Source organism: Grampus griseus, assembly GCF_964374135.1.
Source record: "Grampus griseus genome assembly, chromosome: 8".
Taxonomy (NCBI): Eukaryota; Metazoa; Chordata; class Mammalia; order Artiodactyla; family Delphinidae; genus Grampus; species Grampus griseus.
The window spans coordinates 25,477,988-25,500,106 of NC_139002.1; the positions used below are offsets into that span (position 1 = coordinate 25,477,988).

The following is a 22,119-nucleotide window of genomic DNA, read 5'->3' on the forward strand; positions in this document are numbered from 1 at the left end:
ATGCTGCACAGTGTGGCCAAATTAAAAAAAAAATTTTATATGTATCTGCTTTTTCCTAAGGATATGAAAATAAGGATGGACAGCAAGTGGTTGGAAATTTGGGCCTGTAACTCAGGATCAGAAGAGTACAAAAGGAATGAACAACCATTTAATAGCTACTTTATATATGTTAGTTAAATTGTTATATCAATCCCCAAAGGTAAATGCTGTTTTGCAATTTCTGCTTCACGTCATACTCCAATGACCATATTGCTTTCACTAAATCAAACTGTCTCCTAAAGAGAAGCAGGGACTGAAGATAAGATTAGAAGAGTCACAAATCTCTTTAAAATTCTGGAGAGCCAGATAGGGAGACTGTAGAATAAAAGAGTCAAACACAAAACCTGAAGGATTGCCTGCATTTAATCATGGAAAAAGGAGAGAAGCTAGTGAAAAACTCTGAAAACAAGTGATCAGAATGTGTAAGGAAAACTAGGAGAGAATTGTTTCACAGAGGCCAGGAAATTTAAAAGGTTTAAAAGCTCCAGTACCTTCAAGCAGGGTGGATGCAGAGATGAAATAAACTGAATTTGGTCAACAGGACATAAGGTGATATTTTGTTTTGCTGTCCAATTTTTTTCCCTTTTTAAAATTAATTTTTATTGGAGTATAGTTGCTTTACAATGTTGTATTAGTTTGTACTGTACAGCAAAGTGAGTCAGCTATACATATACATATATCCCCTCTTTTTCGGATTTCCTTCCCATTTAGGTCACCACAGAGCACTGACTAGAGTTTCCTGTGCTATACAGTAAGTTCTCATTAGTTATCTATTTTATACATAGTATCAACAGTGTGTATATGTCAATCCCAGTCTCCCAATTCATCCCACCCCCTACCCTCCTTTCCCCCCTGGTATACCTACGTTTGATTTCTACATCTGTGTCTCTTTCTGCTTTGCAAATAAGTTCATCTATACCATTTTTTCTAGATTCCACATATATGCATTAATATACGATATTTGTTTTTCTCTTTCTGACTTACTTCACTCTGTGTGACAGTCTCTAGGTTCATCCATGTCTCTACATTGTTGTCCAATTTGGTAGCCACTAGCTAAATGCAGCTATTTACATTTAAATTAATTAAAAAGTCAAAATTCAGCTCCTTAGTTGTATTAGCCACATATGAAATGCTCAAAAGCTACATGTGGCTAGTGGCTAGCATATTGGACAACTCAAAAAAAGTTTCCATCATCACAGAAAGTTCTACTGGAATGTATTTTTTTAAAGCATCCAGTAGTGCAGAAGCAAGAATGCAATGGGGAGATTTAACATGTTTTCCCTTATGCCGTCTATAGTAGTTTGCAACATCTGGTTGATTTGATTTCTCTAGCTTGAGTTTGTGTCTTCACTTTTGCTATTCATTTTCAGTCTCACACTCGTTTTACTGGACTATCGCAATGGCTGCCTATCTGCTTCCCCAACTTGTTCCTTCCTCCTTCTAATCTTTTCTCCATACAAATCATTCATCCTCTCAACAACACTCTTGTCAATGCCACTTTTCCTGAGCAGCCAACCCTAACTTTTACTGATAGTCCACTGTGGTAGGGTGCAAATGGGGGCACTGTCTCAACACCATAAGTGATTTCCTTCCCACTCCCAAGTTTCCTTCCCTGCACTCACACATGCTGCAAGCAGCATGATTATAATACATTCATATCACACAAATAACGTTAGAGCAGGAACAATAGCTAATCATCACCCTCTCCTGTGTCTTTTATTTCTGATCTGTTACCAAATCTTTTCCCTTTTCACTTCACCACTGCAATAGCCTGTTACCTAGTCTTCTTTTAGTCTCTCCTCCTACCTTCCACCAGAAGCTCCGGTCAAATTACCCAATTTCTTTCAGGGATCCCCTTAGGCCTACAGAGCAGAATGGCGTAAATTCTTCTAAAATGTAGCACAGCCCATCTTTCCTCTCCTACCTCCCTCAACATTCTTCCACACATCTTTCTATCACCCGGTAGTATTCACCATTCCCCTGGCACATTCACGCATATTCACCTCCCACTCTCTTGTCTATGCGGTGTCATCTTTCAGACCCCAAGCTTCTCTCCCATTCCCTTAAGACTCAGGAGGTAAGACGCACAGAGCCCAAGGCGGAGGGGGTCATTACTCAGGGACCGAGGGACAGAAACCTGTTTGACCATGTCCATTTGGGGAGCTACCCCAAATAAGCTGCACTAACAACCCTTGCTATGCCCCTCGCAAAAGTCAACCTAATTTTCACTGTAACGGAGAGCAAGCCCTTCTCTAGTCAAAGACTCTTGGCAGAGAAACAGGCACTAAAAGCTCTGGGAGGCGAAAGGGATTGTGGGAACGCCGGTCATCTCCCCGCAGACTCATGGGAAATGTAGTGCAGTTTTCTCCAACATGGCTGCGCCCAGGAGAGTTGATGTGCTTGTACCCTCTGCGGCTTCTGGGGATAGAGTGGGAGAAACTGCCGAAGGAGAGAGCACCCGCGTGGCGAGAACCCAGCCTGAGTCAAGGCGGAGGTTTGTGGCACTTCTTCTTGGCGGACATGATGGATGCAAATCGCCGTTTTCTCTTTTTGGCCTCTTCCGGTCTCCTCTATCTGCCTCAAGAGCTTCGGACCTCACCAGGGAGAGGAGGGATGGTCCGTGGGCAGTAGGTTGTCTGTGCATGGGGTGGTCCTGTCAGAGTTTGAGGTGCACGTGCTTGTATTTGTTGCGGGTGCTCACGTTGTGTCTGTGTCAATGTTCTGTTTCTTTTGGGGTTGGAGACAGGCGGTTGCAACCTGAGGAGTGTTGGTCAGTGGTGTTAGCTTTAGGGTTTTTTTTGACCCTGCCAATGCAGTGAAGAAAGGATGTTGCTGGTGGTCTGGTAGCTTACAAAGCTGAATCTTCCTATGCCCTTTTTTGAGTAAAACCGGAGACCCCTGGGCTTGTGGTACTGTGAGCCTATAGTTTGGGCTGATTTCATTTAACAGATACTTACTGAGTACTTGCTGAACTCTAGGCACTCAAGTGATGTGCCTTCAAGTAGGTCACAGCCTTCTGGGTGAGCCCAGCACACAAACAGGGAATTATAATATAATGTGAAAATTGCAGGGATAGAGATACACATTAGATATTAATGAAAACATTGAAGAGGGCCACCAAGCTCAGAATCCTGGCAAAGAGGTTTAGGAGGTAAGATGGCAAGTTTAATAAGTTTAGGATTACTCAGTAAGCGTTTATTGAGTAACTCCTAGGTGCTAGGTCCTGTTCTACGTGCTGAGTGCTACAGGGTGAATAATACAGACCAAAAAATCTCTACTTTCTTTTTTTCTTATTTCTTATTTATTTATTTATTTACTTTATTATTGGCGGCTCGGGTGAGGCACGTGGGATCTTCGTCGAGGCATGCGGGATCTTTCTTTGTCGTGTGAGCTTCTCTCTAGTTGTGGCGCGTCGGCTCCAGGGTGCGTGGGCTCTGTAGTTTTCTGCACGAGGGCTCTAAGTTGAAGCACGTGAGCTCAGTAGCTGTGGCGCGAGGGCTTAGTTGCCCTGCGGCATGTGGGATCTTAGTTGCCCCGCCAGGGATTGAACCCTCGTCCCCTGCATTGTAAGGTGGATTCTTTACCAGTGGACCACCAGGGAAGTCCCAGAATCTCTACTTTCATAGAGCTTACCTTCCTAGTAAGTTAAAGGAGGAAGACAGAATAAAGACAATTACTGAGGGCATTAGAAAATATAGAGTAGGTATTCTTCAAAGAATTAAAATGAGGTGATATGACAGTGATGGGTCAATTTTTTCTAATCATTAAAAAAAAATTTTTTTTAAATAGGTAATGCAATTTGAATAGCTGCTAAATTCAAAACTTACAAAAGAGGAGCTTCTCATTCCTGTACCTACTCTACCTGTTTTCCCTTCCTGGTGGCAACCCATATCACTGATATCTTGTATGTTCTAGAAACCTGTATGTATAATTTGTATGCCTGTACTGTACTTTATAACCAGGGCTCATTTGATAGGAATTGAAGTTGTTTCCAATCTTTGCTATTAATTAAATTTAATTTACATACTAGCATAGGAACATTTGTCTATACTGCTTGGTTCATTTGGGCTGTCTTATTTAAGGAGAGCATAGACACACATATTACCATTACCATTTAGGCAATATCCAATAGGATGTGTTGGGGTTAAACTTACTAACAGAGCAGATGTGATTTATAAACCCTTGTTATCCTATGGAGAGTGTGCTTAGGCTGGACTCAGCATGGCTGGTATTCTAATAAATAGTGACCTGGCTCCTGTAACATCCCATAACAGTCCCGTAACATGGCAAGGAGCACGCAAGCCTTTGTGCAAATCCCTTGTGGGAAATCCCTTGGCCAGAGAAGTGGCCTTGTTAGAAAGGGGCACCTCCACATCTCAGCAGCTGGTATCAGCCTATTCCTTGGTGAGGTGACTCTACTGGTCTTTCTTCACATGGAGTAATATTGCCTCACTGAAGGAAGAAGGGAAAGGGGATGACAGAAATGTGATTATGAGGCTCCATCTACTGGTGCTGGACTCTAAGTGTCAGACTTGAAAAAATGTATTCAGCATCATCTTTTTTCTCATTTCTTCCACTTTGCAGTCTTTGCTCATGTAACATATTTAGAAAAAAATTCTTAGTAGATTCATCCCTGTTCTTCATTGCTAACTGCAAAAATGATGATCTTGGAATGGAGTGGCAATAAGATAATTCTTTTGAGGGTGCTCAGCTTTTCTTGGTCTTCCTAAACAAGTCTTATCTGGCTCTTCTGGAAATTAACAGTAATTTAGTAATAGACGTATTTAATACTTTTTACAAAGTTATGAGACAGTGTCAAAGAATAACACAGCCAGACATTAGTTAAAGCAGTGAAAACAGACTTTATTTAGTAATTATTGACAGTAGGAGAAAGAGCTAAACTCCATTCCAATTTGTGTGGAAGTGATTAGGGGGTGTGTGTGTGGGTGCTCAGTAGAGTCGGAGAAGTAAAAAATTATAAAGGGTGGGTCAGTGTAAATGCAGTTAGGCCAGCTGGCAGTTGTCAAAGTTAGGATTCCATCCTGTCACGGAGACTGAGAGACAGAGGCCCTGTCCTTCCTGATGATTACATTTCAAAGGGGGAATTCCCTGGCAGTCCAGTGGTTAGGACTCCGTGCTTTCACTCGGAGGGCGCAGGTTCAATCCCTGGTGGGAGAACTAAGATTTTGCAAGCCTCATGGTGCCGTGAAAAAAACAAAACAAAATAAAAAACATTTCAAAGGAATGGTTCTCAGGTTCTTGAGAGAGACATGTCTGAGTTGCAGGAGATACATGTTCACAATTGTAAGCTGGTTTTTCTTTCTTTTTTTTTTTTTTGTGGTACACTGGCCTCTCACTGTTGTGGCCTCTCCCGCTGTGGAGCACAGGCTCCGGACGTGCAAGCCCAGCGGCCATGGCTCACGGGCCCAGCCGCTCCGCGGCATGTGGGATCCTCCTGGACTGGGGCATGAACCCGTGTCCCCTGCATCGGCAGGTGGACTCTCAACCACTGCGCCACCAGGGAAGCCCTGTAAGCTGTTTTTTTTGGGCAATTTTATTTAATTAATTTATTTTTTGGCTGAATTGGGTCTTCGCTGCTGCATGCGGGCTTTCTTTCCAGTTGCAGCGAATGGGGGCTACTCTTCGTTGTTGGGCTTCTCATTGTGGTGGCTTCTCTTGTTGTGGAGCACGGGCTCTAGGTGCGCAGGCTTCAGTAGTTGTGGCACGCGGGCTCTGTAGTTGTGGCTCACGGGCTGTAGAGCGCAGGCTCAGTAGTTGTGGCGCACGGACTTAGTTGCTCTGCAGCATGTGGGATCTTCCTGGACCAGGTCTCGAACCCGTGTCCCCTGCATTTGCAGGAGGATTCTTAACCATTGTGCCACCAGGGAAGTCCCGTAAGCCGTTTTTAATAAGTGCTTTAAAAAAGAAAGGAGGTCAGGGGCCTATTGTTAGGAGATGTTAGAACAAATAGTAAAATATCCAGGCAGCATTTTAAGTTTTCTCAGGCAGCCATTTTAATGGGGAGCTGGGGTCATTCTAGGGTATGGCTTTATGCTGCTATAAGCTAGAGTTTGGTGAAGTTTTTTAGTGCAGGGTTTGGATGGAGTTATGTGCCAAGAATAGGCACTATTTTTCCTGTTTTATAGGTGAAGAAACCTAAGCACAGAAATAAGTAAGTAACTCGCACAGGGTCATATAGCTAGTAAATTGTAAACCTGAGGTTTAAACCTAGAACCTGGACCCCTAAACACTGTGTTATACTGTCTCAAAAAACTGAAGGAGGCTCTGGGGAAACAAAAATATGATTTAATTCTTGTCATCAAAGAGCTCATAGTCCAGTGGAAGGGGACAAACATTAGAACAAATAATTAGTGCAATGTTAAAAATATATATTCAGCTGTCCCCTTCCTATGTAACGATGACTCCTAAACCTTTCTGTCTAACCTCATTTCTTCTCATTTTTCCACTTTATGTTTTTCATCTGCCAGCCAGACATTGCAACTGTGTATCTGAACGGTACTTCAAACATTATATCCTAAATCTGACTTATCACCTCCCTTACTGAGCAGCTCTTCCTGACCCTCTTCTGACTTTCCAGTTTTGGAATGACATCACTAGCCTCTCAGTCACTCAGACTCTGTCCTGCTAGTAACTGATCTCTGATTCTTCTCTCCCTCATGTCCGAGTAGTCATCAGGACTATTGATTATTCTTGAACTTTTCTTTTGCCCTCTCCCCTTCTCTCCCTATTTCCTTTCTTCCTACATACAGCCTTCACCCTAGATCAGGCCAGCATTTTTACTTGTTAAGCAGGGTTATTGCAAGTCCTTTTGCCTCTCATTTCCCTATTGTGCTGTCCAGCCAGCCTGTTTTACTGGCCTTACCTCCTATCACATGTGCTCCATGTATTAGTTAAACTGGATTACTGGCCGTTGTTTCAATAGTCTCAGCATTTTTCTCTGTACGTAAAGATTAATAATTAGAGTTTTGACTGTTTGAGAGCTGTTTTGGAATATGATTTATTTTTATTTTTATTTTTTTGCGCTGCGCTGGTCTCTCACCGTTGTGGCCTCTCCCGTTGCGGAGCACAGGCTCCGGACGTGCAGGCTCAGCGGCCATGGCTCACAGGCCTAGCCGCTCTGCGGCATGTGGGATCTTCCCGGACTGGGGCACGAACCCGTGTCCCCTGCATCGGCAGGCGGACTCTCAACCACTGCGCCACCAGGGAAGCCCTGATTTTTTAAAAAATAAATTTATTTATTTTATTTATTTTTGGTTGTGTTGGGTCTTCATTGCTGTGTGTGGGCTTTCTCTCGTTGCAGTGAGCGGGGGCTACTCTTCGTTGAGGCATGCGGGCTTTTCATTTCAGTGGCTTGTCTTGTTGCAGAGCACGGGCTCTAGGTGCGTGGGCTTCAGTAGTTGTGGCACGTAGGCTCAGTAGTTGTGGCTCGTGGGTGTAGGCTCCAGAGTTGTGGCGCACGGGCTTCGTTGCTCCGCGGCGTGTGGGATCTTCCAGGACCAGGGCTTGAACCTGTGTTCCCTGCATTGGCAGGCGGATTCTTAGCCACTGCACCACCAGAGAAGTCCCTGGAATATAATTTTATTTAACTTCTTAAACTTATTTCATTTGCTAACTTTGAAGACTTTCAAGTGGGTGAAGAGTGGAATCAGTGGATAAGCCAATATTCTCTGCTCTAAAAAATTATGTCTACTACTCACTGTCTTTGCCAGACACATCTATTTCTATTTTTAGCTTCTGTTCTTTATTGCCTCACTGGATACCCTCCCTTCCAGGTGACTGTATATTTCTTGTCCTTTGATACTCAGCTCAAGTCCCCTTTTGTTTTGAAGTTCTCCCAAACTTTTCCAGTTGACATTGATCTTATCTTTTTTGTCTCTAATTTGTATCACATCTAAAGACCATTAACACTTAATTATCTAAAGACACGTCATATTCTTTCATTGTTTAATGTTTGTTTTCCTCAACTAACTTATAAACTGGTTGAAAGCATAAACTATGTATTATATTTGTATGCTATAGAGTGCTGAGACCATAAGTAGGCATGTGTATATTCACTCATTATCATTTGTTTATCCCTTCAACAAATTTTTGTTGAGCACCTACTGTGTGCTGGCATTCCTTGGAGTTTACATCCTGATGGAGGAATTAAGCCAGCAAATTAATCATCACAAATTGTGTTAAGTTCTGTGAACAAAATAAAATAGACTTCTATAATAAAGCATAATGTAGGGTGCTGATTTGGATAGTGCAAAGACCTTTTTTGGAATAGCACTCAGTAACTACTTGCTGATTGACATATTTCAAAAAAAATGAAAACACAATTCTATGGGGTTCTTATACCTGTTATTTTAAAAATTATAGATACAAAAATATATAACATATAGCTTAAAAATAATAAAACAAACACCTAAACCACCACCTAGCTTAAATATTTTTGATGCCTCTATGTGTCCCTTTCATATCACAGTTCTGTCCTCCCCCCATGAAATAACTTCTCTCCTGAACTTTGTGTTTATCATTTCCTTGCTTTTCTTTGCATTATGCTACATATGTATTTCTAAACAACATATGGCTTACTTTTGGATTTTGAACTTTATATAATGGAATCATACTGTATATTCTTCTGTAAATTTTGTCTGTTTGTTTCTCCCTTTTTTCCTTTCCTAACATTATGTTGTGAGATTTGTTTGTGGCACATTTTACCTTGGACTTCATAAGTAAAGGGAACGCATGTGGGAAAATATCTCACTTAATAGCACTAAAGCATTGACATGTTTTGTAGAACCTACCAGAGATGCTATTAGATGTTCTTGCTTCTTTGTTACCTTCTTAAATATTCCTTTATTGTCCATGCATCTGTTTGTTCTCACTTCTCTTTGTTGGTGACAAGTATGGTAACCATTTAAAAATTATCGCATAGAAATATTTATAAACTATAAAATACATGAATAGTATTATTATAACTGTTTCTTGGGACTCTTTAAGGTTGACATTTTATACTTTTTTTTTTTTTTAAGTATTGCCATGGACAGCAACCACCAAAGTAATTACAAACTCAGTAAAACTGAGAAGAAGTTCTTAAGGAAACAGATTAAAGCCAGGCATACTTTGCTGAGACATGAAGGCATTGAGACAGTATCCTATGCTACTCAGGTGACCTAAAACTATTATTATCATTTGAATGTAAATGTATTGCCATGTTAGTGTGTTCTAAGTAATATTTCTTAATAATTGCTCAGAGAAGAAGGCTATAATTGTTCCATCATGTGTTACGATCTGTGTTAAATATACATATGATAAGACCTGCTAACTTTCTATTTGGGGACATAGCCTAGTATAGTTTGAATTTCCACTGAGGAAGTTGTAATTCTGTATTAATAACAATAACACTATACAACTGTTTACAGTTTACAAAGCATACTTATATTCATTATTATATTTAATTCCCTAGAAATCCTTATGAGGTAGATGAGAAAACTAAGGTTCTGAAAGGTTGTGATATGTCCATTGATATAAGGTGCTGAATAGAAACCTAAAGCTAGATCTTTTGTACCCTAATGCAGTCTTCTTTCTTCTATTCCTAACTTCATCTCTATTATAAAGTATTTGATTATATGCTGTGAAACATTTCTTATTTATGAGACCTCATTTACAAAGCCTTTTTATTTTCTTATGGGCAATGATTAAATGATATATATGTATGTATGTATAGATACCCCCCCACCCGCCTTCCACACAGACACACACACACACACACACACACACACACACACACATATACACACAAACTCTTCCTGGGCTATGAATGAGAAGAACTTATTTTAACTCTTAGCTTCTCCACATATTTGTACATGAGCAGTACCCTTTGACTTCAGCTTTCTTCATTTGTAAGGACATAGTATTACATACTTTTTATTCCATTGGATTGTTACATTCTAAAGAGAACACGTATATGATAGTACTTCTTAGTCATTAAAATACCACATGAATGTAAAGTATTCTTATCATATTCTTTCTGGTTGTAAAGATATAGGATAACAGTAGTAAGGCAGCTTAGCTAGCATCTAACTGAGGACCAAAGACATACAATTTAGGAGGTGAAGCTGGGATTAAAATTTAGACCTCTTGATTCTCAGACCAGTACTCTTCTCTAATGCTTTTTCTGTCTTCCGTACTGCATCATAGTTTAGGAATGAGTGCTCTATTTAGGGAGATTTAATATTAGCAGGTAAAAGGCCCAGACTTATATTTTCTTAAATATTAATAACTTCAGGCCCTCTCACCCGTGGCATCCACGCACAGTGTGCCTCACGCCCAGGTTCCTGCACTGTTCCCTCGCAGCCATGAGACGCCAGGTGCTCCTTCTGCTCCTGCCACCCGTGCTGGCCACACTGGGGGCTCGGGGGCTCCATGACCGATGAAATACAGTGTAACGTGATGAGGCAAGCTGCCTGTGGTGGGAGATGCATTCCTGTGGCCTGGCTCTGCAACAGAGGGCAGGAGTGCCTGGATGGGGCGGACGAGCAGTGTGCTTTGCAGGTGCGAAATCTTCATCAAGCGCTAATCACTGAAGAAACAGTTGTAAGGTATCATCCAAAAAAACGAGCATGATGGAGAATTTTTCCTTTCCTGAAGTACACCTTCAATAAAAGCACATATACATGAAAAAAAAAAACAAACCCAATAACTTCAGAGAATTTAAACCAAATCCCTCAAAAAAGGATGGAGTGGATAATAGATTAAAATTAATGTCTGCACGCACTTCCTGCCAAGACCACTGAGGCTGTGAGGCATTCAGAAGATTTATGATATACCCTATTTTCATCAATTCTCAAGCATAACTGGCATTTTTTCCCCTTACAGGGGTTGTGAAGACAAGTGGTAAGAAAAGAAATGGGTTAAGTTTCTTTGCTGCCTCTGAAACTTGTTTCTGGTTGAGGTTGACTTTTTTCTTCAGATCTCTAGAAGCTTTAATCATATTTTATAGTATTGTATTAATGTGTTTATTAGTGTGTGTGTGTATACTTACATACATATAAAGTATTGGCTGCCCCATGAAAGAACAGAGCTTTACTTATTATCCAATTTTTTTTTTTTTTTTTTTTTTTTGCGGTACGCGGGCCTCTCACTGCTGCGGCCTCTCCCGTTGCGGAGCAACAGGCTCCGGAACCGCAGGCCCAGCGGCCATGGCTCACGGGCGCAGCCGCTCCGCAGCATGTGGGATCCTCTCGGACCAGGGCACGAACCCGCGTCCCCTGCATCGGCAGGCGGACTCTCAACTACTGCGCCACCAGGGAAGCCCTATTATCCAATTTTATAATAATTGTTTTATATTCTTTTAAAACAGTGTTCTAGATATTCCCATTTTATGCATATGAAGCTAAAACATTATGTTCTACACTCATAAATCAGGTGTTGGCAGACTACTGTCTTCAGGTCAAATCTGGCTTGTGAGATAAGAATGAGTTTTCCATTTTTAAGGGTTGTTTAAGAATAAAACAAGACTATGTGGCAGAGGCTTATATGACCTGTGAAGCTTAAAATATTTACTATCTGGCCCTTTTCAGAAAAGTTTTGCCAATACCTGGTATAAATGATGAAACTGATGAGTGTAGGCCATCAGTTGTTTACTTTTGTTATGCTACAGAGTTTAAAGATCTTAATGCTGTGTAGAATGTTTTTTAAGTACAGAGACTATAATGGCACTAGGCCATAAGCATCAGAATAAAAATAGAAAACCTCCCCTACCTAATTCCTTGAGTAAAGTTGAACAGGATTGCAAATGACAGGAAGTAAGCATGATATTTACAAAGGAAAAAAATTTAATTGCAAAATGACTGAATAACCCACAAACAGAGGAAATTTTTCCTGTTTTATGTTCAATAGAACTTGTAATTGTTTTTTTCTTCCAGCCAGTACCTTTACCTTTAGTTTTTAGTAAACATTGTATAATGGTTATATCAAAAAGTATGGATTCTGGAAACTGACAGAAGTAAATTTGAAACCCAGCTCCAACTAATCACCATCTTAACCTCATTTTTCTGATTTTTAGTTTCTTTCTGTATGAAGTGGGGCTTATATTACCCACTTTGTAGGATTGTTGTGAAGATTATGTTAATGAAGATTGAGTAGGTAAAAACATATAGCACAGTGTCTAGCAAAAAAGCAAGTATTGGGCTTCCCTGGTGGCGCAGTGGTTGAGAGTCCGCCTGCCGATGCAGGGCACACGGGTTTGTGCCCCGGTCTGGGAAGATCCAGCATGCTGCGGAGCAGCTGGGCCCGTGAGCCATGGCCGCTGAGCCTGCACGTCCAGAGCACAGGCTCCGCAATGGGAGAGGCCACAACAGTGAGAGGCCCGCGTACCACAAAAAAAAAAAAAAAAAAAGGCAAGTATTATGTAAATCCTTGTTTCTTCTCTCTGCCTCCTTTTTCTGTTTCATTGTGTTAAATTTATGAGCAGTGAAAGTTATCTTTTAATTTGTATGTATATGGTCATTAAGAAATGAATGTTTTACTGAAAAGGCTATTAAAAATCAGTATTATTTACAATATCTTATTTTTAAATTTCATTTAAAAATAACAGATTGATATCAATTGCTCATGTTACTTTCTTTTTTTTGTTTTTTTTAGAGCCTGATTGTTGCCAATGGTGGTTTGGGTAACCGAGTGAGTAGGAACCAACTGCTCCTGGTGTTAGAGAAGTGTGGATTGGTGGATGCTCTCTTAATGCCACCTAATAAGCCCTACTCATTTGTAAGATACAAAACTGTAGAAGAATCCAAGAAAGCCTATGATACTCTCAATGGAAAAGAAATAGTGGATGACTTAGGACAAAAGATTATTCTGTACTTGAATTTTGTGGAAAAAGGTATATCATACAGGTATCTTTTTAAAAATGGTTTTTGCTTTTGTGTGTTTTCTTTTCTTACCTCAGTTGGAAGTTTCAGTTATTGTGAAACAGAATTGAATGTCAGTTAAGCAACCCCTTTTTGTTTAACAAACATTCTTTAAGTGCCTAGTTTGTACAGGCATGGGACTACTAGTTGAAGGGAGGTGATTTAGACATAGCTTACCAACCTAACAGTACATTTATTATGTATGCATGTTATTTTGGAGCCCTGCTATCTAATTGTGTCTTTCAAAATTTATTGTTGAGGATTTAGATCACCAATTTATTTTACAGTGTCTACCCAGAAGCTTTCAATGAATCACTTAGGAATTAATTGTGATCCAAATGATTACGTGCCAAGGTTCATGATTATGGAGGAGCAACTTTAGCTACCAAAGATCCCCAAAGCTTTAGAGTGGCGATGTCCAGTAGAACATTCTGTGATGATGGAAATATGTTCATATTTTATATCTGTACTGTCCAACACGATTGTTTGGTTTTTAAATTTAATTTTATTTAAATTAATTAAGTTAACTAATTTAAATAAAAGCTTTGTAGACTGATTTACAGAATTGCTGCAGGGATTATTACATCTTTTCACCACTGAGCCATGGAAATGAGATACATTGAGATGAACTTAGACTTCTAATCTCCTCCTATTATATTCATTTGCCACCTATTTAGGCAATTAAAGAGTTTTGTTTAGATATGCTGGGAGTGGGTAGGAGAGTAGAATATGATCAAATTTATGTTTTATAAAATAAGGTTCAAAGGAAACTAACTCCTTTATAGATATATTTTAGAAGTTATAATTCTCAGTGTCTATATGTACTTAATTTTTAAAATTTCTTTAAAAATTTCTTTAATTTATTTATTTTTGGCTGCAATTGGGTCTTCATTGCTGCACGCCGGCTTTCTCTAGTTGTAGTGAGTGGGGGCTACTCTTCGTTGCGGTGCACGGGCTTCTCACTGTGGTGGCTTCTCTTGTCATGGAGCATGGGCTCTGGGCATGCCGGCTTCAGTAGTTGTGGCACGTGGGCTTAGTAGTTGTGGCTCGCGGGCTCTAGAGCGCAGGCTCAGTAGTTGTGGTGCACGGGCTTAGTTGCTCCGCTGCATGTGGGATCTTCCCGGACCAGGGATTGAACCCATGGCCCCTGTATTGGCAGGCGGATTCTTAACCACTGCGCTACTGGGGAAATCCAATATGTACTTAATTTTAAATCTGACTTAAGCTTTCAGATTTTGAAAACTAGATTTTTTCGTATTTTGTGTTTGTGATCAGTTTTTGAAAATTGTATGCTTTAGGAATAAGTCTTTTTTTTTTCTTTTAAATTGGGGTACAGTTGTTTTACAACGTTGTAGGAATAAGTCTTAATCAAAAAATATTGTCCTTGGGTTTTCCCCCATTCAGCATGTTGAACACTGTAAGAAATTGCATGAAATGAGTTTTGGAGTGTTTTTTATTTGAAATCCTGTATTAGGTCCAGATGTACTTTTTTAATGTATTTTTTATTGAAGTGTAGTTGATTTACAAGGTTGTGTTAGTGTCTGGTGTACAGCAAAGTGATTCGGTTTTATATATGTGTGTGTGTGTGTGTGTGTGTGTGTGTGTGGAAAAGAATATGAGAAAGAATATATATGTATGTATACATATATACATACATATATATTCTTTCTCATATTCTTTTCCATAATAGTTTACTACAGGATATTGAATGTAGTTCCCTGTGCTATACAGTAGGACCTTGTTGTTTATCCATTCTATATATAATAGTTTGCATCTGCTAATCCCAAACTCCCAAAACCATCCCTCTCCCACTGCCCACCCCCCTTGGCAACCAACCACAAGTGCATTCTCTATGTCTGTGAGTCTGTTTCATTTGTGTCATATTTTGGATTCCACATATAAGTGATATCATATGGTATTTGTCTTTCTCTTTCTCACTTACTTCCCTTAGTATTATAATCTCTAGGTGCTTCCATGTTGCTGCAAATGGCATTATTTCATTCTTTTTTATGGCTGAGTAGTATTCCAGTGTGTGTGTGTGTGTGTGTGTGTGTGTGTGTGTGTGTGTATGTTTGTATTTACCACATCTTCTTTATCCATTCATCTGTCAATGGACATTTATGTTGCTTCCATGTCTTGGCTATTGTAAATAGTGCTGCTATGAACATTGGGGTGCATGTATCTTTTTGAATTATAGTTTTGTCCTGATGTATGTGCAGGAGTGAGATTGCTGAGTCATATGACAACTCTATATTTAGTTTTTTTAAGAAACCACCATACTGTTGTTTTACACTCTTCTATTACTTGACCATAGGAGCAAAAATGAGTATTTAAATTTTTTTATTCAATATTTAGTATCTGGTTTGTTTATGGAGGTGCATACTGTAGATATTATGAGAAACCTTTTTTCTTAGTGAGATTTAAAAAGTGGCTTAATTGTGTTCAAACAAAATATTTAAGTAAATACTGTTCTATTTGCTATTGGTAATTGCAGTGGATAAAATGTACCATAATTTTTATCTTGGCCTTTATTTTTTGTTTTTAATATGTTGTGTGCCTTTCAGCATTCTTATTTCTAAAAATGAGGTTTGGGGTTTTATGAACTGATAAATGGCTATTGGACAGAATTATTTGTCTATGAGAACTTTAAGTTTTGTATTTTGACTATTTTAATTTCATTTCCCCAGCACAGTGGAAAGAGTTGGGGCTTCAAGCCTTGCCTCCAGGCCTCATGGTAATAGAAGACATTATTTCTTCTGAGGATGAGAAAATGCTTTTGGAAAGTGTTAACTGGACAGAAGATACAGACAATCAAAATTGTAAGTAAAACTTTAAATCTGGTATTTAAAAGTTTCTGCAAAATGCCTTATCCTCCTTTGGTTTATTAAAACTCTGTTTCCTCAAAATTACTGAAAGTACCCTGGATACAATGTTAGGTAAGTCATACCAACAATTCTTAAGAGCATTAATAATAAATAGCATTTATATAGGTATCAATTTAAAACTCCAAACTGATTAATATTTATTAGTCACCATTTGTGCAACTAACATTTATAAGCTGTTTTATATACAGTTGGTTGTCTGTTCCGTATCCATGAATTCCGTCAACCATGGATTGAAAATATTTGGAAAAAAAAGAGAAATTCCAAATAAATAAATAAAAAAGAAAAAGAAAAAAGAAAAATTCCACAAAGTTCCAAAAAGCAAAACTTGAACTTGCCGCATGTTGGCAACTATTTACATAGCATTTACGTTGTTATTTACAACTATTTTACATAGCATTTACGTTGTACTAGGTATTGTAAATAATCTAGAGATTATTTAAAGCATGCTGGAGGATGTGAAAGCTGTATGAAGGTTACATGCAAATACTGCACTATTTTATGTAAGAGACTTTATTGTCCTTGGATTTTGGTATTTGAGGGAACCAATCCCCCAAGGATACCCAGGGACAACCCTATATTGTCTTATTTGGTTCTCTCCACCCTAAGACAAATTTCCTATGAGGAATCAGCAGTTCAGTAACATATCATTATAATGTAGTAAGAACCTCCTGGAGAAATTTACAAATTCGTTACTTTGACTCTTTTCCAGATCATTAGCAATCTTATGAGTGGCAGTGGACATGTTTAGCTCTTTCAGATTGACTGGGTGAAACCCTTAAAAGTTTGTTTCAATTTTAGACTTAAAAGAATAGCAGCTATGAGGTAGAATGTTTCATTTTACTAAAGACAATAATTTAGCAGTTAACAAAAGTTACCATTACTAAACCAATCCTTATTCATAAAGTTGACTTTGAAATACATGAGGAATCAAATTCTTTTTCTCCTAAATAGTTTACTTTCTTCTCTTCATACAGTTCAAAAATCCTTAAAACACAGAAGAGTAAAGCATTTTGGCTATGAATTCCACTATGAGAACAACCATGTAGATAAAGATAAGCCATTACCTGGGGGTAAGTAATTGTTGTGTTTTTTTTATACGTTAAAAAAAATTTTTTTTAATCTATTTATTTAATTAATTTATTTTTGGCTGCATTGGGTCTTCATTGCTGCATGCAGGCTTTCTCTAGTTGTGGCGAGTTGGGGCTACACTACTCTTTGTTGCAGTGCATGGGCTTCTCATTGTGGTGGCTTCTCTTGTTGCGGAGCATGGGCTGTAGGTGCATAGGCTTCACTAGTTGTGGCACGCGGGCTCAGTAGTGTGGCTCGTGGGCTGTAGAGCACAGGCTCAGTAGTTGTGGCACACGGGCTTAGTTGCTCCGTGGCATGTGGGATCTTCCTGGACCAGGGGTCGAACCCGTGTCCCCTGCATTGGCAGGCGGATTCTTAACCACTGCACCACCAGGGAAACCCAGTAACTGTTAATAAATAATAAGGGCTGGTAAAAATTAATATATTAATAATATTAGGATATCATGGTTGAGATTATTTTTCATTTGTCATTTGTAGGTAAACTTATGAAACAGTTGATTAAATTTAAACCATTTTAATTAACTAAATAGTGTCGTTTTGTGTTAAAAATGTTATACATATAAATAAAGCTAAATTTAATTTCTCTTGAACACTATCCATACTCCCATACTCCTCTTCAGAAGTAGTACCATTAACAGTTTAGTGTATACTATTTCAATCCTTATAAATGAGTTTACATCCAAATAACCTGTAAACGTATATAGGTGTTAACATGTAGTATTACATTGTATGTTATAAATTGTATATTCATATATTACCACATTATCACAATATGTCTTAGAGATCTTATATAGGTTTTCATTTTACTGAATGTTCAATAATAGCTTATTCAGTTAATTTCCTTTTGCTAGACATTTAGGCTATTTCTAGTTTTTAGCTGTTACAAGTTGTGCTGCAGTGAATATCTTTGTATACACCTCTTTATGCATTAAAGCAAGAGTTGCTCAAGGGAAACTACTAAATTAGAATTGTGTCAGAGTTATGTTCGTTTAAAAATGTCAATAGACACTGACGAATTGCACCCTAAAAAAGCTGTACCAACATACTCTCACGAAGTGTGCACCTCCTTCCCCCTACCCCTAGCAGCATGTGATATTGTAAAACTTTTAACTTTATAATCACCTGATTACTAGTGAGGTTGGCCATTTTTATTTCCTTTTCTGTGAATTCTTTTTCATCTTCTTTACCAGTTTTTTCTAATGGGTGGTCAAATATATTAATAAGAATTTGCTACATAATCAGGATATTAATCCTTTGGTAGAATTGTTCATTGGAGTTAAATTTATCTGTATTTTTATGACTTTAATCTTATTTAAATATTTCCTTTGCCTCATGAAATAACATTTATGACTCCAATAAAAGTAAGTTAGTTCCACTTTGAAAAGCATGTTTTTTAAAGAGAAATAATTTAAAATAATTAAATTTAAAGTAAATTAATAATTTAAAATAACAAAAAAGAAAGTGGTCAGGATAATTTCCAGTATATAATATCATAAATGTTATAATCTTATTTCTGTTTTACAAAATACCAAAATTGTTGTCTGCAAAATTGTTCTTTTGTACATTTTATTTGATAAAATCAATAAAATAACTTTAAAAGATTCTTAAAATTTTGTTTTAATTTTACTTTGCTTGTGAGTTTACTGTTATGTTTGGATCTGACCACTAAACTAAAAGCTGTGTGATTTTGTTTTGTTTTGTTTTGTTTTGTTTTTGCGGTATGCGGGCCTCTCACTGTTGTGGCCTCTCTTGTTGCGGAGCACAGGCTCTGGACGCGCAGGCTCAGCGGCCATGGCTCACGGCCATGGCTCACGGGCCTAGCCGCTCCGTGGCATGTGGGATCTTCCCGGACCGGGGCACAAACCCGTGTCCCCTGCATCGGCAGGCGGACTCTCAACCACTGCGCCACCTGGGAAGCCCCAAAGCTGTGTGATTTTTATCATAGTGACTATTTTTTCATTCTTGGGTAAAACATGCAAAGTAAATATTTTAATATGTTTCACCTTTATGATTACTGGTTTCAGGTCTTCCGGACATTTGTGATAGCATTTTGGAGAAATGGTTGAAGGAAGGTTTCATTAAACATAAACCTGATCAACTGACTGTTAACCAGTATGAACCTGGGCATGGTGAATATTTCTTCTTCTAAAATTCCAGTCATATATTTCATAACTAAGTGGGTTATATAACTCTAAGATCAAAGATAGTATTTTTTAGCTCGAACTGACTCTTAATACGCTTATGTTTGTTACCTGTGTTGATTTCAATCCATTTGCAAGTCTACGCTCAGTCTCTTGAGGAATTTGCATCTCTAAGTGTAAACAGACACAGTTGCTATTTGTGATTTTCTTTTGTTCTCCCTCAACATTTTTTTTTTAGAGAGGGAGAAGATTGCTTTAAAAACAAAGGAGGCATGTAAAGTGGAAGAAATCAAATAATTTACAGGTACATAGAAGAAGACTAACTGGTTGGATCATCATGCTCTTCTTTCTCTTCTGTCGAGAATGTGGAAGACAATTCTAGGATGACATTTTAGTAAAAAATCTTTAGGTTATTGATTTTTTGCACTTGTTAGCAGCATCTTCGTCTGATATTTGTACTAATCAAATGATATTGAGGGTTTTATTAATGGCAGGAGTTGTGGCGTTTTTTCCTTCTCTGCATTTATCAGGATGTTTTATGATAGCTTATTTACCTATCAGTCTTTCCATTGGTCTATAAGCTCCTTGAGGACAGAGATTGTGTCTTACTAGGTTTAGGTACCCTCACCATGTAGCAAGGTTCCTTTCAAGTAAGAGATACTCATTTAACATAGATTGAGAGACTGGTGGAAGAAGCCATATCTTAGTTATTGGTAAGATTAGTCTTCACACCTGGCTGTTGTTTTTGTTCTACAGGTACTTGGGAATCCAGTATTCAGAGGTCAAAATGACTTTGTTAGTTATATTTCACACTTCCTCTTGGGCTGGGATTGAGTAAATGTTCTAGTTAAGGAGTGACTCTCAAATCTTGATTTTACAGTCAGGTCACAATGGTGCTTTAACATGAAGTTATATTTTTAGTTTAGACTTAGTTTAATTTTATTCACATTGACCTTAAATGTTTCCTTTTAACTAAAATTACAGTACGTTCCAGTTTATCAAATGATGTTTTCACTCTAATACTATGAGGCTATATTTAGAGTTGTCTTAAATCTACTAAAAGGAAAAATGAAGTGACCTGTTATCCTATCTTCCATCTCAGGAATTCCTGCTCATATTGACACACATTCTGCGTTTGAGGATGAGATCGTTTCTCTCAGTTTGGGGTCAGAGGTAAATATTCAAACATTTTTATTAGCTATCAACAAATGCCTTATCTTATACAATGCCCTTTTCATAGGATTTCTCACATTTCTTAATCCAAGTGAATTAAGATTTAAAAATGAAATGTAAAGGCACCATTAACAGTTTCATTTCTTACAGACTGTGAAATTATCACAGTCTCTTCTTTTAGGTGTCCAAAGTTTTATCTATCAGTTCATCAGATGCCAGGAAAAGTCCTGTAAGTTAATTTTTACATTTTACTTTTAGAAGTTAAATAAAATCCAGACTTCCATTTTGCAATAATTTACTGTAGCAGCATTACCATCTAGTGGCTAAAGATAGTAGCTGCAGGCTATAGATGAAAGAAACAAAACTAAAATGTAAGTGTCTGGAATTGTGATAAACTTTTTCACGTATAGTATATGATTCAGTCCCTTCAACAACTTTGAGTAGTAGAGGGTAATGTCCTTATCTTTACAAATGAATAATAAGAGGTTCATGTTTATTCATTGACTTGTTTTTAATAGTTGTACTTTATTTGAACTGCTAAAGAAGCTATCAAAAGTCTGATTTAAAGCAATCCTTGCAAACTGCAGATAGAATTTTAGATAGAAATCAACTTAAAAGCTTTTGTACAGCAAAGGAAACCATAAGCAAAACGAAAAGACAACCTCAGAATGGGAGGAAATATTTGCAAATGAAGCAACGGACAAAGGATTAATCTCCAAAATATACAAACAGTTCATGCAGCTCAATATAAAAAAAAAAAAAACCCAATTAAAAAATGGGCAGAAGACCTAAATAGACATTTCACCAAAGAAGACACACAGATGGCCAAGAGGCACTTGAAAAGATGCTCAACATCTCTAATTATTAGAGAAATGCAAATCAAGACTACAATGAGGTATCACCTTACACTGGTTAGAATGGCCATCATCAAAAAATCTACAAGCAATAAATGCTAGAGAGGGTGTGGAGAAAAGGGAATCCTTTTGCACTGTTGGTGGGAATGTAAACCATACAGCCACTGTGGAGAACAGTATGGAGGTTCCTTAAAAAACTAAAAACAGAACTACCATATGATCCAGCAATCCCACTACTGGGCATATACCCTGAGAAAACCATAATTGAAATGGACACATGTACCCCATTGTTCATTGCAGCACTGTTTATAGTAGCTAGGACATGGAAACAACCAAAATGTCCAATGACATTTCGAGATGTGATACGTATGTACAATGGAATATTATTCAGCCATAAAAAGGAATGAAATTGGGTAATTTGCAGAGATGTGGATGGACCTAGAGTCTGTCATACAGAGTGAAGTAAGCCAGAAAGGGAAAAACAAATATTGTATATTAACACATATATGTAGAATCTAGAAAAACGGTACAGATGAACCTATTTGCAGGGCAGGAATAGAGATGTAGACATAGAGAACGGACATGTGTTCATGGGGGGGAGGGGAACGTGGGAAGAATTGGGAGATAAGGTTTGACATAAATACACTACCATGTGTAAAATAGATAGCTAGTGGGAACCTGCTGTATAGCTCAAGGAGCTCAGCTCGGTGTTCTGTGATGACCTAGATGGGTGGGATGGGGGTGGTGGGAGGGAGGTCCAAGAGGGAGGAGAGGACTCAGTGGTTAACAGTCTGCCTGCCAATGCAGGGGACATGGGTTCGAGCCCTGGTCTGGGAAGATCCCACATGCTGCGGAGCAGCTGGGCCCGTGTGCCACAACTATTGAGGCTGTGTGCTGCAACTACTGAAGCCTGTGCGCCTAGAGCCCATGCTCCGCAACAAGAGAAGCCACTGCAATGAGAAGCCCGTGTACTGCAACAAATAATAGCCCCCGTTTGCTGCAACTAGAGAAAGCCCACGCA

The 22,119-nt window shown here is 38.5% G+C and overlaps 1 protein-coding gene across 3 annotated transcripts in view; it reads left to right on the forward strand.

The window, feature by feature from the left end:
- Positions 1-2,411: 2,411 nt before the first annotated feature.
- ALKBH8 (alkB homolog 8, tRNA methyltransferase) overlaps positions 2,412-22,119 on the forward strand; it is a gene marked incomplete at its 5' end in the record, with an annotated part of 70,982 nt that continues 51,274 nt past the window's right edge. Inside the window, 7 exons of one of the 3 annotated variants that reach the window (XM_082660333.1) lie at positions 2,412-2,533; positions 9,078-9,213; positions 12,691-12,928; positions 15,644-15,775; positions 16,816-16,911; positions 18,955-19,059; positions 20,174-20,244. In XM_082660333.1, the coding sequence (XP_082516459.1) occupies positions 2,412-2,533; positions 9,078-9,213; positions 12,691-12,928; positions 15,644-15,775; positions 16,816-16,911; positions 18,955-19,059; positions 20,174-20,244 (900 nt within the window). Of the gene's footprint in view, positions 2,534-5,326; positions 5,570-9,077; positions 9,214-12,690; positions 12,929-15,643; positions 15,776-16,815; positions 16,912-18,954; positions 19,060-20,173; positions 20,245-22,119 lie in introns of those variants that run through there. The other 2 variants (XM_082660334.1, XM_082660335.1) reach the window with 2 other exon arrangements.